The sequence below is a fragment of the Myxocyprinus asiaticus genome, chromosome 39, assembly GCF_019703515.2.
Source record: "Myxocyprinus asiaticus isolate MX2 ecotype Aquarium Trade chromosome 39, UBuf_Myxa_2, whole genome shotgun sequence".
Classification (NCBI taxonomy): Eukaryota; Metazoa; Chordata; class Actinopteri; order Cypriniformes; family Catostomidae; genus Myxocyprinus; species Myxocyprinus asiaticus.
In genome coordinates, this window is record NC_059382.1 from 25,505,022 (window position 1) to 25,523,637 (window position 18,616).

General features: G+C 38.0%; 1 protein-coding gene across 1 annotated transcript in view; it reads right to left on the bottom strand.

Annotated features, from left to right (window-relative positions):
* Nucleotides 1-5,225: 5,225 nt before the first annotated feature.
* Nucleotides 5,226-18,616, bottom strand: part of LOC127429538 (C2 domain-containing protein 3-like) — a 43,721-nt gene continuing 30,330 nt past the window's right edge. Inside the window, exons 30-33 of the mRNA XM_051678645.1 lie at nt 12,350-12,528; nt 11,470-12,265; nt 6,416-6,521; nt 5,226-5,552 (exon numbers count right to left, since the gene is read on the bottom strand). Coding sequence (XP_051534605.1) covers nt 5,421-5,552; nt 6,416-6,521; nt 11,470-12,265; nt 12,350-12,528 — 1,213 coding nt within the window. The 3' untranslated portion in view covers nt 5,226-5,420. The remainder of the gene's footprint in view (nt 5,553-6,415; nt 6,522-11,469; nt 12,266-12,349; nt 12,529-18,616) is intronic.

The following is an 18,616-nucleotide window of genomic DNA, read 5'->3' on the forward strand; positions in this document are numbered from 1 at the left end:
CCATGATCTCACGCCCTCAATAGATAAAGTCCTGGGTGCAATGCAGTATCTAAATGCAATATCTTTATAATCGGGATGCAATGCCTTATTTGGACTATCTGAAGTGTTTAAATACCGCCCAACTTCTGGATCTCTTGGAAGACGACGACACGATACAGGACACTATGAAAGGCAATTTAAAGGTAGGCTGATCATGACTGAACTGCAAGTACACTTGGTCAGGAATTCAAAAATATTGATTATAAAGATTTGGTTTACATTTTAAGGTGATTTTATTATCTTAATGTTATTATAATAAAGTTGTAATACTATTTTATTATAACCAGAGCTCAATGATTGAATGTTCCGGGTTCAGTACAAGTTAATCTCAATCGACAGCATTTGTGGCATAATGTTGATTACCACACAAATTAATTTCGATTTAAAAAAGCAGAAATCAAGGTTACAGTGAGGCACTTGTGGAAGTGAATTGGGACAATGAAAGTGAATGTGGCCAATTTTTGGAGGGTTTAAACACGGAAATGTGAAGCTTATATTTTTATAAAAGCACTTGCTTAAATTCTTCTGTTAAAAATTGTGTATTATTTGAGCTGTAAAGTTGTATAAATGGCCATTTTTACAGCCGTTTTAGGGTTTGTTGATATTACATCGTCATGGTAACGAAGTTGTAAAATTGGCTATAACTTTAAACAGAAAAGTTTAGTAAGTGATTGAATCACTCTAAAATCATTTTTACACACATATCCTTTATGTCTTGTGGCTACTTTCGAAAAGGTGAGTATTTGAACCATAAAAAATTGCCCCCATTCACTTCCATTATAAGTGCTAACTGGAACCCAGATTTTTGCTTTTTTTATTTATTTATTTATTTTTTTTAAAGACCAGGAGGAACGAGTCGAAATTAATTTTTGTGGTAATCAACATTATGCCACAAATGCTGTCGATTGAGATTAACTAATGAACACGGAATATTCATTTAAGTTATTAAGTTAAAGTTATTATAAAGTACAGAGTACTATGCCACAATGATTATAATAACACTGAATGTTTTCATTAATAATATTAGCAAACATCATATAATAAATGGACATTTATTTAGTAAGAAATATGGTAAAACTTTCATTCCTTTTTATTTAAATAGACCTATATTCATATGTATGAATCAATCTATTCATACATGACAGTATATAGTCTATAGTCTACATGACAAGCTAAATTATTATATATATATATATATATATATATATTTAGCATTATCTAATGTTTAAAGTTACAGTAAAAGTGTTAGAAAAGATATTGCAAAGATTGTTTAAAATACACAAAGAAGAATAGTGTTGATGATTTAATTATATGTATTTGTAATTGTGAATAATCCTTACATTGATGGATTTGCTGCAGTTACGGGGTCTTCAGAGGAGAAAAATTATCTTGATGGCATCCAGCTGTTGGCTTGCAAAGCAGAATTTAGCACATCGGCCATATTTGAACAAAACTAAACTGCTTTTGGCTGAAAAGTACCAGATTCTAGATCAAGTGGTCTCCTCAATCCGATGCAAACAGAGAGAGCTGGGTAAATTTTCAGTTAGATCAGATTAAGAATGTTTTTTTTCTTCTTCTCTCAATTGTATGCTATATTATTAACTTAATGCTTCTTCTGCTAGAAATGTTACAGCAGAGACTCAACCTTACAGTGATTCAAAGACTTTTTAAGGAGAAGATCAATCATTCCATCAATGAATCTGAGGTGCATTAGAGATATGATTCATAACATGCAGACAAAATGGTGTTCAGCATATTTTCCCAAGTACTGACTGAGATTGTGTCTTCCATTTTACAGAGTCTTTGGCAAACATTTACAGAGGGAAAATCACTGCTGACAGATTTTGTGGAATCTCTTCAAAACTCACAGAAATTATACCATAGACGTCTGATTCAGGCTGAGAAGATCCAGGATCTCATCATACAGGCACAAATATATGGGAGAGAAGTTGCTTTTCCCCGTGTTGGGCACCTTCCAAACCTTTTGCACTCACCAACCACCACAATCAATGTTTTGAGTAGCATCTCTCCTGTTATCTTGCTACCTGGGTTCCAAAATCCTCATTTACTTCCAACATCATTTCTTCCTCCTCTGAAGCATCATGGCTGTGTTGATTCAAGTTCTACTTTGATATCCAATTATGAATCTAGCCATAAACAAGGTCTTTGTAAGTACACAGGAAGTCATAGATGGCCACAAAGGCATTCTCCTTTACAGCCACTCGAAAAGACTCGACACAACATTTACCAGCCTAATAATCCAAAGTAGAGTTGTTATGGTGATAGTAAAAATCTACAAAAATACATGAAATTATCAATAAATGGTTCTGTTTCTGAAGTATGGTATAAGTGTAATCTGAATCTTTGGTCATGGCTATGGATGTGTTTTCTTGGATCACTTATGCATTCACCTTAGCCAAATACATTTAAACTCAGTTTTTCACAATTCCTGACATTTAATCGCAGAAAACATTCCCTGTCTTAGGTCAGTTAGGATCACTACTTTATTTTAAAAATGTGAAATGTCAGAATAATAGTAGAGAGAATTATTTATTTCAGCTTTTATTTCATTCATCACATTCTCAGTGGGTCAGAAGTTTACATACACTTTGTTAGTAATTGGTAGCATTGCCTTTAAATTATTTAACTTGGGTCAAACATTTTGGGTAGCCTTCCACAAGCTTCTCACAATAAGTTGCTGGAATTTTGGCCCATTCCTCCAGACAGAACTTGTGTAACTGAGTCAGGTTTGTAGGCCTCCTTGTTCGCACAGGCTTTTTCAGTTCTGCCCACAAATTTTCTGTCGGATTGAGGTCAGGGCTTTGTGATGGCTACTCCAATACCTTGACTTTGTTGTCCTTAAGCCACTTTGCCACAACTTTGGAGGTATGCTTGGTGTCATGGTCCATTTGGAAGACCAATTTGCGACCGAGCTTTAACTTCCTGGCTGATGTCTTGAGATGTTGCTTCAATATATCCACATAATGTTCCTTCCTAATGATGCCATCTATTTTGTGAAGTGTACCAGTCCCTCCTGCAGCAAAACAACCCCACAACATGATGCTGCCACCCCCATGCTTCACGGTTTGCATACTTCAGCTTGCAAGCCTCACCCTTTATCCTCCAAACATAATGATGGTCATTATGGCCAAACAGTTAAATTTTTGTTTCATCAGACCAGAGGACATTTCTCCAAAAAGTAAGATCTTTGTCCCCATGTGCACTTGCAAACTGTAGTCTGGCTTTTTTATGGCAGTTTTGGAGCAGTGGCTTCTTCCTTGCTGTGCAGCCTTTCAGGTTAATGTCGATATATAGGACTCGTTTTACTGTGGATATAGATACTTGTCTACCTGTTTCCTCCAGCATCTTCACAAGGTCCTTTGCTGTTGTTCTCAGATTGATTTGCACTTTTCACACCAAATTACGTTCATCTCTAGGAGACAGAATGCATCTCCTTCCTGAGCGGTATGATGGCTGCGTGGTCCCATATTGTTTATACCTGTGTACTATTGTTTGTACAGATGAACGTGGTACCTTCAGGCGTTTGAAAAGTGCTCCCAAGGATGAACCAGTCTTGTGGAGGTCCACAATTTTTTTTTCTGAGGTCTTGGCTGATTTCTTTTGATTTTCCCATGATGTCAAGCAAAGAGGCACTGAATTTGAAGGTAGGCCTTAAAATACATCCACAGGTGCACCTCCAATTGACTCCAATTAGCCTATCAGAAGCTAATTGGCTAATTTCCTAAAGGCTTGACATAATTTTCTGGAATTTTCCAAGCTGCTTAAAGCAACAGTTAGCTTAGTTTATGTAAACTTCTGACCCTCTTGAATTGTGATAGTCAATTAAAAGTGAAACAATCTGTCTGTAAACAATTGTTGTAAAAAATTACTCATGTCATGCACAAAGTAGATGTCCTAAATTACTTGCCAAAACTATAGTTTGCTAATATGAAATCTGTGGAGTGGTTAAAAAATGAGTTTTAATGACTTCAAGTGTATGTAAACTTCTGACTTCATCTTTATATAAGCTCATTCATAGGTTCTTAGGTTCCACTAAATTTCTACATGCTTTTCATTGATAAAGGAATAGTTCACCCAAAAATTACTGTTCTCTCGTTTACTCACCCTTATGCCATCCCAGATAAGTATGACTTTCTTCTTCGAACACAACACTCTGTTCTGTAGGTCCATACAATGCAAGTGAATGGTGACCAAAACATTGAAGCTACAAAAAGCACACAAAGGCAGCATAAAGTAATCCATATAACTCCATTCATGTCTTATGAAGTCATCAACCAGTTATTGATTTTGGGAGAGAACAGACCAAAATGTAACTTCTTTTCAGTGCATCTTGTCATTGCAGTCTCTAGGCATGATCATGATTTCAAGCTCGAGTACACTTCCTAGTGCATGACACATGCGCAGAGCACTAGATGGTGCTAGGAAGTGTAATCGAGTTTGAAATCATGATCGCCAAGGAGAATGCTGTCAAGATTTATGGTGAAAAATGAGTTATATTTTAACCTGTTTTCACCCAAAACTGACTGGATTGCTTTAGAAGCCATTGATTAAACCACTGGAGTCTTATGGATTACTGTTATGCTATCTTTATGTGCATTTTGCATTCCTTGCATTGCGTGGACCTACAGAGCTGAGATATTCTTCTAAAAATCTAAATGTGCATTCTGCAGAAGAAAGAAAGTCATACACATCTGGGATGACATCAGGGTGAGTAAATAATCAGAGAATTTTCATTTTTGGTGAACTATTTCTTTAATAGCTGGTAATGGTTAACAGCTTTCATTGATTATATTCATAGCCTAATTAGCTGGTATTCCTGTATGGCTCTCTATGTCAATTGATTCATCTAACTTAGAGGAGGGTCATGAAAAGTCCAGCACCCTGATCAGATTCATCTTTCTAATTAGTTCATTAAACAGGCTGAGAGAGGGTAAAGGAGAGCTTTTGTCAACCTGTTGGCTTCTTTTGTCTCTGGATAATACTTTGGTTACATCATTGTCAATATGTGCCATTGTCTGCAGCAGCTCAAATTGGGCAATTTTCTCATCTGTCAGCCAAATGCTTAAAGCCTTTGGGCAGCTCGGTCTGACAGCCATTAACTTACCCAGACAACCAATAATATTGGTTCATAAACAGAATAACTAAACAGTAAGAGCAGATTAGATGAGGAAATACGAAATTATTTATTACAAAAATAGTTGATTACTGTAAATAAACATTTTTAATGCTTACATAATTCAAAATTCCAGTTCAAAGTGTCATTTATCAAATAAATAACCATCAAAGAAGTAAAACAAAATGAACAAATGTAATATATTACAATTTAAAAAAGAAGCACACACACAATTTTGAAAAGTGCGCTAACTCCCTTCTGTAAACTTTGAAGCAAATATTTTTGCAATTCTTTTGGTCTCTTCACTCCTCTGTGATGGAGGGACGGTGGGTCTGGGTTGAGTCCCTCTTCGATATGGATTACCAGGATTTAAAGTCTCCTATGAATGAAATGGCAATTATTATACATTTTTTTGGGATTTTCTCCCCAATTTGGCATGCCCAATACCCAATGCGCTCTAAGTCCTCGTGGTGGCATAGTGACACGCCTCAGTCCGGGTGGTGGAGGACGAATCTCAGTTGCCTCCGCGTCAGAGACAGTCAATCCGCACATTTTATCACGTGGCTTGTTGAGCGCATTTCCGCAGAGACCTAGCGCATGTGGGGGCTCACGCTATTCTCCGTGGCATCCACGCACAACTCACCACGCACCCCACCGAAAGCGAGAACCACATTATAGCGACCACGAGGAGGTTAACCCAACGTGATTCGAACTGCGACTCCAGGTGTGGTAGTCAGCGTCTTTACTTGCTGAGCTACTGAGGCCCCAAAATGGCAATTATTAACATCTTTGATCACACAGTTGTAGTTTTGAGGACTTATGGTACCCCCCAGCACAAGAAGGAACTTTGAGGGAAGACGTTTGTGAAAGAAAAAGGACATTTGGGAACTTTGGATATTGCGGGCACAAGAAAAAGGACACTTAGTCATTATAGGCCATGGCCGAAAAATGTGTTAACTCATATCTGCCAAATTATTTTATGAGTAAAACATTTTTCATAGCTTTGTAAGGAGTGTCTCCAGATGGGAATCGGTCAAGTGCCTCAAGAGGAGTTCGAAAAAGTACCTTCTAATTCGAAATGGTGGAAATTTATTCCCAGGAAAAAAATTGGAAAACCACATGTGAATCGTACCAACGGCCTAGGAAGAGTTGGAAAAAGTTCTATAAAAATTATAAATGACCAAACAGTAGCACTAGCTCTTTTGTATTTCTAAAAAGGAACTCAAGGGAGAAAATACTCACAGATTCTATGGATGAAGGAAACACAGGTGCCATCCTCAAAACTCTCATGGACGCTTCCAGATGGTGAGCCGACAGAAAGAAATTTGGAATCTCTGCAGGCTCTGAACTGCAAAAATGTAGTTTAGGTAAAAATATCCCAGATTAGAGGTAGACCAATATATCGGTTTTACCGATCACTCAGTGACGATAGTAGCTATAGAACTATTGGTTATCTGCATAAATCAACGCTGATAGTTTTTTTTTATTCCGCCGTGTTCCTTCTCTGGAGGATTCTACAGTTGGAATGGCTTAGTTCTACAGTATAACAACAGCCTCTAGACACCCCATGGGGATTTGTTGTATCTAAATCTTTCATCTTTGACTATATTTGTTTCCTATTGTTATCCTCACTTCAATGCATATCTTGTTATCTATGAAAACGTGCCCCATTAGCACATTCAGTATACAATATATATATATATATATATATATATATATATATATATATATATATATATATATATATATATATATATATATATACACACACACACACACACACACACACACATACACACACACACACACTACCGGTCAAACCTTTTGAAACACTTATTTTTTATTATAAATTTTTTTCACATTTTAGAATAATAGTAAAGTCATTAAAACTATGGAATAACATAAATGGAACTATGGGAATTAATATGTGACTAAACAAAACTGTGTTATATTTTAGCATCTTCAAAGTAGTCACCCTTTGCCTAGAATCATATCATACCCATCTATGTTGGGCACTTATTGGCTGCTTTTCTTTATTATTTGGTCCAAATCATCAATTTCAAAAACTTTTTTTTTTTAATTAAATTGTAGATTTATAATGAAATAAAATTAATATGTTGGCACAATTATATTTTTGTCTACAAAACTAATATCAAACATTTAAGCATACGCCTTCAGATCAAAAGATTTTTAAGATCATGAGAAACATTTTGGTCAAGTGTTTCAAAACTTTTGACCGGTAGTATATATATATATATATATATATATATATATATATATATATATATATATATATATATATATATATATATATATATATATACGCTATATTGCCAAAAGTATTCGCTCATCTACCTTTAGACGCACATGAACTTAAGTGACATCCCATTATTAATCCATAGGGTTTAATATGATGTCGGCCCACCCTTTGCAGCTATAACAGCTTCAACTCTTCTGGGAAGGCTTTCCACAAGGTTTAGGAGTGTGTTTATGGGAATTTTTGACCATTCTTCCAGAAGCGCATTTGTGAGGTCAGACACTGATGTTGGACGAGAAGGCCTGGCTCGCAGTCTTCGCTCTAATTCATCCCAAAGGTGCTCTATCGGGTTGAGGTCAGGACTCTGTGCAGGCCAGTCAAGTTCTTCCACACCATCCATGTCATCCATGTCTTTATGGACCTTGCTTTGTGCACTGGTGCGCAGTCATGTTGGAACAGGAAGGGGCCATCCCCAAACTGTTCCCACAAAGTTGGGAGCATGGAATTGTCCAAAATCTCTTGGTATGCTGAAGCATTCAGAGTTCCTTTCACTGGAACTAAGGGGCCAAGCCCAGCTCCTGAAAAACAACCCCACACCATAATCCCCCCTCCACCAAACTTCACATTTGGCACAATGCAGTCAGACAAGTACCGTTCTCCTGGCAACCGCCAAACCCAGACTCGTCCATCAGATTGCCAGATGGAGAAGCGTGATTCGTCACTCCAGAGAACGCATCTCCACTGCTCTAGAGTCCAGTGGTGGCGTGCTTTTCACCACTGCATCCGACGCTTTACATTGCACTTGGTGATGTATGGCTTGGATGCAGCTGCTCGGCCATGGAAATCCATTCCATGAAGCTCTCTACGCACTGTTCTTGAGCTAATCTGAAGGCCACATGAACTTTGGAGGTCTGTAGCGATTGACTCTGCAGAAAGTTGGCGACCTCTGCGCACTATGTGCCTCAGCATCCGCCGACATTCTGTCATTTTACGTGGCCTACCACTTCCTGGCTGAGTTGCTGTCATTCCCAATCGCTTCCACTTTGTTATAATACCACTGACAGTTGACTGTGGAATATTTAGTAGCGAGGAAATTTCATGACTGGACTTGTTGCACAGGTGGCATCCTATCACAGTACCACGCTGGAATTCACTGAGCTCCTGAGAGCGGCCCATTCTTTCACAAATGTTTGTAGAAGCAGTCTGCATGCCTAGGTGCTTCATTTTATACTCCTGTGGCCATGAAAGTGATTGGAACACTTGAATTCAATTATTTGGATGGGTGAGCGAATACTTTTGGCAATATAGTGTATATACATACATATACTGGCGCCAAAAGTTTGGAATGATGTACAGATTTAGCTGTTCTAGAAGGAAATTGGTACTTTAATTCACCAAAGTGGCATTCAACTGATCACAAAGTATAGTCAGGACATTACTGATGTAAAAAAACAGCACCATAACTATTTGACAAAAGTCATTTTTGATCAAATCTAGACAGGCCCCATTTCCAGCAGCCATCACTCCAACACCTTATCCTTGAGTAATCATGCTAAATTGCTAATTTGTTACTAAAAAATCACTTGCCATTATATCAAACACTGCTGAAAGCTATTTGGTTCATTAAATGATGCTTAACATTGTTTTTGAGTTGCCACAGTATGCAATAGACTGGCATGTCTTAAGGTCAATATTAGGTCAAAAATGGCAAAAAAGAAACAGCTTTCTCTTGAAACTCATCAGTCAATCATTGTTTTGAGGAATGAAGGCTATACAATGTTTGAAATTGCCAAAAGACTAAAGATTTCATAGAAAGGTGTACACTACAGTCTTCAAAGACAAAGGACAACTGACTCTAACAAGGACAGAAAGAGATGTGGAAGGCCAGATGTACAACTAAACAAGAGGATAAGTACATCAGAGTACCCGCTCAACACCAGTTTCGTGTACAACAGTAAAGATAAGACTCGGGTGTAGGAATTATGGGAAGAATTGCAAAGAAAAGCCACTTTTGAAACAGAAAAACAAAAAGAAAAGGTTAGAGTGGGCAAAGAAACAGACATTGGACAACAGATAATTGGAAAAGAGTGTTATGGATTTTAACCCCATTGAGCTTTTGTGGGATCAGCTAGACTGTAAGGTGCGTGAGAAGTGCCCAACAAGACAGCCACATCTATGACAAGTGCTACAGGAAGCGTGGGGTGAAATGTAACCTGAGTATCTGGACAAACTGACAGCTAGAATGCCAAGGATCTGCAAAGCTGTCATTGCTGCACATGGAGGATTTTTTGATGAGAAATCTTTGAAGTAGTTTAAGAAATTCTGAATTTTTTTTTCAAATTGTAATAGTAATTTTTAATGTTATTAATGTCCTGACTATACATTGTGATCAGTTGAATGCCACTTTGGTGAATAAAAGTACCAATTTATTTCCATAAGAGCAAAATCTTATATACATACACATACACACCGATCAGCCACAACAATATAACCACCTGACTAATATTGTGTAGGTCCCCCTCGTGCCACCAAAACAGCGCCAACCCGCATCTCAGAATAGCATTCTGAGATGCTATTCTTCTCACCACAATTGTACAGAGCAGTTATCCGAATTACCATAGACTTTGTCAGTTTGAACCAGTCTGGCGATTCTATGTTGGCCTCTCTCATCAACAAGGCATTTCCTCCAGGGGGTGCTGAGTGACTCCAGCCAGGTCTCCTAAGCAACCAAATTGGCCCGGTTGCTAGGGAGGGGGATTGGGAATTGGGCATTCCAAATTGGGGAGAAAAAAAACACAAAAAAAAAACAACAAAAAAAACAAGGCATTTCCGTCACCAGAACTGCCGCATACTGGATGTTTTTTGTTTTTGGCACCATTCTGAGTAAATTCTAGAGACTGTTGTGTGTGAAAATCCCAGGGGATCAGCAGTTACAGAAATACTCAAACCAGCCAATCCGGCACCAACAATCATGCCACGGTCCAAATCACTGAGATCAATTTTATTCCCCATTCTGATGGTTGATGTGAACATTAACTGAAGCTCCTGACCCGTATCTGTATGATTTTATGCACTGCACTGCTGCCACACTATTGGCTGAATAGATAATCGCATGGATGATTGTTGTTGCCAGACGGGCTGGTTTGAGTATTTCTGTAACTGCTGATCTCCTGGGATTTTCACGCACAACAGTCTCTAGAATTTACTCCGAATGGTGCCAAAAACAAAAAACATCCAGTGAGCGGTAGTTCTGCGGATAGAAACACCTTGTTGATGAGAGAGGTCAACAAAGAATGGCCAGACTGGTTTGAACTGACAAAGTCTACGGTAACTCAGATAACTGCTCTGTACAATTGTGGTGAGAAGAACAGCATCTATTATGAGATGCGGGTTGGCGCTGTTTTGGTGGCACGAGGGGGACCTACACAATATTAGGCAGGTGGTTTTAATGTTGTGGCTAATCGGTATACACACACACACACACACACACACAATCTTTGATCTGAAGAATATACAGGCTATAAGAAACTTAATTACGTGCATTTTTGGTAAAAGTCCGAAATAAGTGTTTCAGGCTTGTTTATAGTTAAAAGTCCTGTGTTATGCATTAAACAGTCATAGTAAGGAAAGACTTAAGAATTTTTTTTAACATTCTACAAATCTATTTTAAATTATATTGGTCAATATTTTCATCAGCTTTTTCCATCACCTTAGTTATCGGTATCGGCATAACCCACAATAGGTCAACCTCTTTTCCAGATATTATACAATTAAAAGTGGTTGAAAGGAATATTCCTTTAAATACAAGTTAAGCTCTATCAACTTCATCTGTCATTTTATGCTTGCCCATTAGACCTCAATCCTAAGTGCATAACTGTTAATGCCTTTTTTAGCTTTAACAATCCGAGGCACAAGTTAAAATAATTGTATGTGGTAATCAACAGCATGCCACAGTTGCTGTCAACAGAACTTGTAATAAACCCAGAATGTTCCTTTAGACTAAAAATGGATTATTTTGCGTCAAAGCTTGTAAGGATACGGTTTTGTTCTCCTCTCATCAGTTTTATCATCTGTTTCTGAGTCAGACTCTGTGATAGGAGATACATTTGGTCTTTCATCTCTTTCTTCAGCCGAACTGTTACTTAGGTCACAATCTTCCACCACACTTATACTAGAGAGAGCACAGTCTCTATCCAGACCATCTGGAGATTGCTGCTTCTCCCTGTCATCTGTGACAATATCCGCTTCACTCCTAATTGTATCAAGCTCAGTTTCAGATCTTTCACAGAGGTCTAAATCAGAACCAATGCCATGTGATTCTGCAGTCAATGACTGCGGGTTAGTTTCCGGTAAGAGTTCTCTGGTGTTCCTCTCCTCTCCTTGAGCATGATGCTCCACTAACTCTAGACTCTCCAGAGATCCCATATCTGGGTCAGACAGTAGACTGGTCCAGGGGCTGGTTCTGTCTGTAACTGAAGTGACCTCATTGAGTGTACGAGGCTGTATCAAAGTTTCCTCAAAGTCTTCATGGTCGTCTTCCTCCTCTTTATCTTCTTCCATACACTTATCTTCATCTCCATCTTCATCAGATGGGCTGTGATGGAGCTTTTTGTCTTCTGGAGGAGCTGGTGACAGTCTGGTCTCTCTAGGAGTAACATCTTCATCCTCTGATACCATTTCTGAATCTTTATGAGAGTGAGTTTCTATCTCAGAGCTCTCAGATTCTGATAATATCAGCCGATTAACCCCAGAGGCTAAATGCTCTTCAATCGCAGTAGGTGCATCTAAGGTTTTATGGATAGTTGGTGTTTCTTCAGTCTGGTGTTCACTTAAGCCTGATTTTAAAAGAAAGCCATAAAAATCAACATCCCTAAAATAAACAGGAACCCAAATGATCCAGCAAACAGGTAACAGCTCACCTTTTATGATGTTATTGACCTCTCCAACCAGCTGACTGGACTTCAGCAGCAGTTGTGTGGTGTCCCTGTGGTGCTCCTGCCTGGAGGTTCCTCTCGGCTCGCTCAACTTTGGGAATGTTGGAGTGGACAACTTACAGCTGAAATATCTTTGGATGTCATCCAGCTCACTTAAGTTTTTCCTTTTAAGACAGCAAGAAAAGCTATGTTTACATGCAGCCTAGTAAACCATTAATAATCTGACTGATATTCCAATCGGAACGAAAGCTTTCATAAACCTCAATTTGAGAAAAAATATCCAATTGAGCTTGAATCAAATGAAATATCTGATTTAAAGATGTAGTGCAGATCTTAAAAGGATAGTTCACCCAAAAATTAAAATTCTCTCATCATTTACTCATCCTCATAGCATCCCAAATGTGTAGAGGGCTCGACAATAAGGACTGCCCAATGGCCTGGGGCCAGTGTGAGAGAGATTCGGATCAGTTATAAGAATGGTCACTGTTAAAAAATATGGTTGCTTGTTAGGAAAATCTGACAAGCGACTTCTTTTTTTTACATTTATGGTTGCTGTTTTCTTCAGTTCATTGATTGACACTGTCTGCTCACAGCCTCACAATAATATCAGTGCTGTAGTGTAATTCGCCCTCCCACAAATCCCCACGTGGACATATCCCAGCCCCTCCTCCCTCTCGTTGGAGAAAAATCACATTGTTTCCAAGCAGCATACATAAACTGCCGCCGGTGTCCTCTCTTTTCTAGCTTCTCCAAGACTTTCTGTCCTGTCACTATACAAGAACTGTAATACTGTGATTTTCTGCATATTTCATTTTATTCTGGAAAGGAGCCGTTCATTCAGGTATGAACATGTTTAACCACTGATCAAACTTCACTTGTTTTTAACTGTGTCAAACATTACCACAATGTAGTTTGGCATATATGTGGGGATATCTTGTTTACTTGATACTGTATGTCTAAAACAAACTTTTTAAATACCTTAGAAAGATACAATGCCAATAGTGTCGGAATTTAACAGGGACTCGGGGCAAAAATGCCTCCGAAATTGACAAAAATATCCCAGAAATTGAAAATATGGGGGAAAAAATCCCCACACAAGTTCCCATGTTTTCTTAATAATATCTGATATACACAATTACATACATTGCGATCTTCTTTTGACTTTTCACTGAACATTATTTTTTTCCTGCACCATCATGCACACAGATGGGCTCTCTGCTTCTATCAGTCCGCATCAGTTCGGTATTGTACTCCCACGTTAAATTCCGTTCTCTATGATATTGTATTATATTAGTTTTGTACAGTATCTTAACATAATATCCAAAATACTTGGACATACGTGAATGAAAATAAACCTGAAATAGGAATGTGTTTCAGTCACAATGCACATTATGTAGTTTAGAGTCGATTTAGAGACATTTAGAATGTTACAAATGGCTATTTATATTTAAATAAATGTTGTATTCTTAAAATGTTCTGTTTGTCCAAGAATCCTCTTGCAGCAATGCAGGTCTTTGGCATTTAGAAGCTGCTAGTTTAGGACCTGTGAGGAGTCTGTTTCTCAAACTAGAGACTGTGATTTACTTCAGAGATTATTTTTTTCAAAATAGAAATGCATGGAATAGCCTTCATCTCTCTAAAACAATAGAATTTAGGAGAAAATAGAATTTCAGGAGAAATGTGTTTCTTTTTGTCTATTTTTAAAACCAAAATTTGACTTGCAAGTGTAAAGCAACTTGTAAGAACTCAATACCTCATCAAATGGGGAAAAAACCCCACTGTATTGTGATTTCCGCATGGTATCGCAACCATTTTCAGTTGTTCTAATAATAATACAATTTTCTTGAGTACCAAATTAGCACTTTAGAATGCTTTTGTAAGGAACAGATGACACAGTATATGTTTGCCATCACGGGTAAAGACAAATTTGAATGATTTTGGCAGTATTTTTGATCAATTTAATGCATCCTTGGTGAAAGGAAGCATCAATTTCTTTCAAGAACAAAAAAGTCTTTGTGTTCTAAAAATGAAAGCGTATATACTATATATAATATAATTTTCATAAAGTAACTTGTAACGTAATTACTTGAGTAGTTTTTCTGCAAACTACTTATTTACTCTTATTTGAGTCATAATATTTCTCAGTACTTCTACTTGTACTCAAGTGAATCATTTCTTCAGTAGCTGTACTTTTACTTAAGTAAAAAAAATCAGTACTCTTTCCACCACTGTGTAAAGGCTATAATAATATTGGGCTTGTTTTTGAAGCTGCAGATGCTTATTTGTCTTGCGAGAGTTGGCAACACTGTCTCTGAACTGTCCTTGCTCTTTTCCATGCAGCATCAATTACCAATTTGTAGAAAATTGCAGGGGAAAAAAATCATTTTAGGAATTTCGGAGTGGGACAGCACATCTTACGCAACTTTTTAAGTATCCCTGCACATTCCATGTTCACAGTGCATGAAATTCCCAATTTATTTCATTTTAACATGTTGTTGAAAATTATTAATCCACACATTGGAACACAAGAAATCAAGTTTATTTCTTTACGACTGCAAATCCATCTCTCTCCTTGCATTTCTCTCTCACCTCTCCATGCAGCATAGACACCATTTAATGTGCACTCACAATGGGACAAAGCACAAGTGTTGTTTCCACATTAAAATAAAAAGTGAATTTTTTCTAATTATTTCACCTTTACAGATGGAGCGCTGAATGAAACCTAATAAACTTATACATTGCAAGTATCCATTTAATTAACCTAGGTAATGTTTTTCAAAATGTAAACATTAATTTGACATGCTAATGCCATTTGATAGGCTATAAGCTAAATCACTATATTATTATTTTCAGAGCTGTTCAGCTGCAGGGTGAAGATGACTATTTAAAAGAGTCTACTTCATATCTTTCTCATAACACACCTGATACATTGCTCATTTCTGGACTGTACAGATATTTTCTTCCTGTGCTTTGTGTATCAGTTAGTGCTGGTCTTGTTTGGGTTGACTAATTTAATGTTTATATCCACACTCTTAATTCACAGATGAGGCCTAATATCTACCTACTGTATATTACACATCACAACCGATTTGGTAGTAAGGTTTCTCTTTCTCAGGAATTCATGTTTATTACATTCAGCGAATAATCAAATCTTTACCTCAGTGACTTAATCTTTGATCCTGCTTGTGAAAAATACACAGGGCCCAAAAGTTGACAGCATGACTAAACAGGTGACAGAAAACCCATCATTTGCTCCACAGAACTTCACTTAAAAACACTTGTAAATGGCAGGATGGCTGAGGTTAATATGATGAATTTATGAATTTATGTGTTAAGCGCTGATATGTGGTTACATAAGGAATATATCAGATCTTGCTAATTTTAAATGTTATTCAGTTTTGGGGGAAACTGTCTTAATGTAATTATATATATATATATATATATATATATATATATATATATATATATATACACAGTTGTGCTCAAAAGTTTGCATACCCTTGGAGAATTGGTAATATATGTACCATTTTTAAAGAAAACATGAGTGAGCAGGCAAAACACTAATTTCTTTTATTACTTATGGGATTCATATTCAACTGTAGGTTATAACAGAATGGCACAACCATAAAACAAAACATGGCAACAAAGAAAAAAATTAAATAACCCCTGTTCAAAAGTCTGCATACCCTTAGTTCTTAATACTGTGTATTGCCCCCCTTTAGAATCAATGACAGCGTGCAGTCTTTTGTAATAGTTGTCTATGAGGTCCCAAATTCTTGCAGGTGGTATAGCTGCCCTTTCGTCTTGGCAAAATGCCTCCAGGTCATGCAAAGTCTTTGGTCGTCTTGCATGAACCGCACATTTGAGATCTCCCCAGAGTGGCTCGATGATATTAAGGTCAGGAGACTGTGATGGCCACTCCAGAACCTTCATCTTTTTCTGCTTTAACCACTGGAGGGTCAACTTGGCCTTGTGCTTAGGGTCATTGTCTTGCTGGAAAGTCCAAGAGCGTCCAATGTGCAGCTTTCGTGCAGAAGAATGCAAATTGTCTGCCAGTATTTTGTGATAACATGCTGCATTCATATTGCCATCAATTTTCACAAGATTCCCCATGCCTTTAGAGCTCACACACCCCCAAAACATCAGTGAGCCACCACCATGCTTCACAATGGGGATGGTATTCTTTTCACTATAGGCCTTGTTGACCCCAGTCCAAACATTGTGCTAATGGTTGTGACCATAAAGCTCTATTTTGGTCTCGTAACTCCAAATTACAGTGTGCCAGAAGCTGTGAGGCGTGTCAAGGTGTTGTCGGGCATATTGTAACCGGGCTTTTTTGTGGCATTGGCGAAATAAAGGCTTCTTTCTGGCAACTCGACCATGCAGCTCATTTTTGTTCAAGTATTGTCGTATTGTGCTCCTTGAAACAACCACACCGTCTTTTTCCAGAGCAGCCTGTATTTCTCCTGAGGTTACCTGTGGGTTTTTCTTTGTATCCCGAACAATTCTTCTGGCAGTTGTGGCTGAAATCTTTCTTGGTCTACCTGACCTTGGCTTGGTATCAAGAGATCCCCGAATTTTCCACTTCTTAATAAGTGATTGAACAGTACTGACTGGCATTTTCAAGGCTTTGGATATCTTTTTATATCTTTTTCCATCTTTATAAAGTTCCATTACCTTGTTACGCAGGTCTTTTGACAGTTCTTTTCTGCTCTAGCCTGCTCAGTGCGTCCACGTGAGAGCTAACAAACTCATTGACTATTTATACACAGGCACTAATTGCAATTTAAAAAGCCACAGGTGTGGGAAATTAACCTTTAATTGCCATGTAAACCTGTGTGTGTCACCTTGTGTGTCTGTAACAAGGCCAAACATTCAAGGGTATGTAAACTTTTGATCAGGGCCATTTGGGTGATTTCTGTTATCATTATGATTTAAAAAAGGAGCCAAACAACTATGTGATAATAAATGGCTTCATATGATCTGGGTCTGCCTGGGTATGCAAACTTTTGAGCACAACACTATAGATATAGATATATATATATATATATATATACACACACACACACACACACACACACACACACACACACACACACACACACACACACACACACATATATATATATATATATGCACACACACACACACACACACACATATATACAGGTGCATCTCAATAAATTAGAATGTCGTGGAAAAGTTCATTTATTTCAGTAATTCAACTCAAATTGTGAAAATCGTGTATTAAATAAATTCAATGCACACAGACTGAAGTAGTTTAAGTCTTTGGTTCTTTTAATTGTGATGATTTTGGCTCACATTTAACAAAAACCCACCAATTCACTATCTCAAAAAATTAGAATATGGTGACATGCCAATCAGCTAATCAACTCAAAACACCTGCAAAGGTTTCCTGAGCCTTCAAAATGGTCTCTCAGTTTGGTTCACTAGGCTACACAATCATGGGGAAGACTGCTGATCTGACAGTTGTCTAGAAGACAATCACTGACACCCTTCACAAGGAGGGTAAGCCACAAACATTCATTGCCAAAGAAGCTGGCTGTTCACAGAGTGCTGTATCCAAGCATGTTAACAGAAAGTTGAGTGGAAGGAAAAAGTGTGGAAGAAAAAGATGCACAACCAACCGAGAGAACCGCAGCCTTATGATTGTCAAGCAAAATCGATTCAAGAATTTGGGTGAACTTCACAAGGAATGGGCTGAGGCTGGGGTCAAGGCATCAAGAGCCACCACACGCAGACGTGTCAAGGAATTTGGTTAACTACAGTTGTCGTATTGCTCTTGTTAAGCCACTCCTGAACCACAGACAACGTCAGAGGCGTCTTACCTGGGCTAAGGAGAAGAAGAACTGGACTGTTGCCCAGTGGTCCAAAGTCCTCTTTTCAGATGAGAGCAAGTTTTGTATTTCATTTGGAAACCAAGGTCCTAGAGTCTGGAGGAAGGGTGGAGAAGTTCATAGCCCAAGCTGCTTGAAGTCCAGTGTTAAGTTTCCACAGTCTGTGATGATTTGGGGTGCAATGTCACCTGCTGGTGTTGGTCCATTGTGTTTTTTGAAAACCAAAGTCACTGCACCTGTTTACCAAGAAATTTTGGAGCACTTCATGCTTCCTTCTGCTGACCAGCTTTTTAAAGATGCTGATTTCATTTTCCAGCAGGATTTGGCACCTGCCCACACTGCCAAACTTGACTGGCCAGCAAACTCACCAGACCTGAACCCCATAGAGAATCTA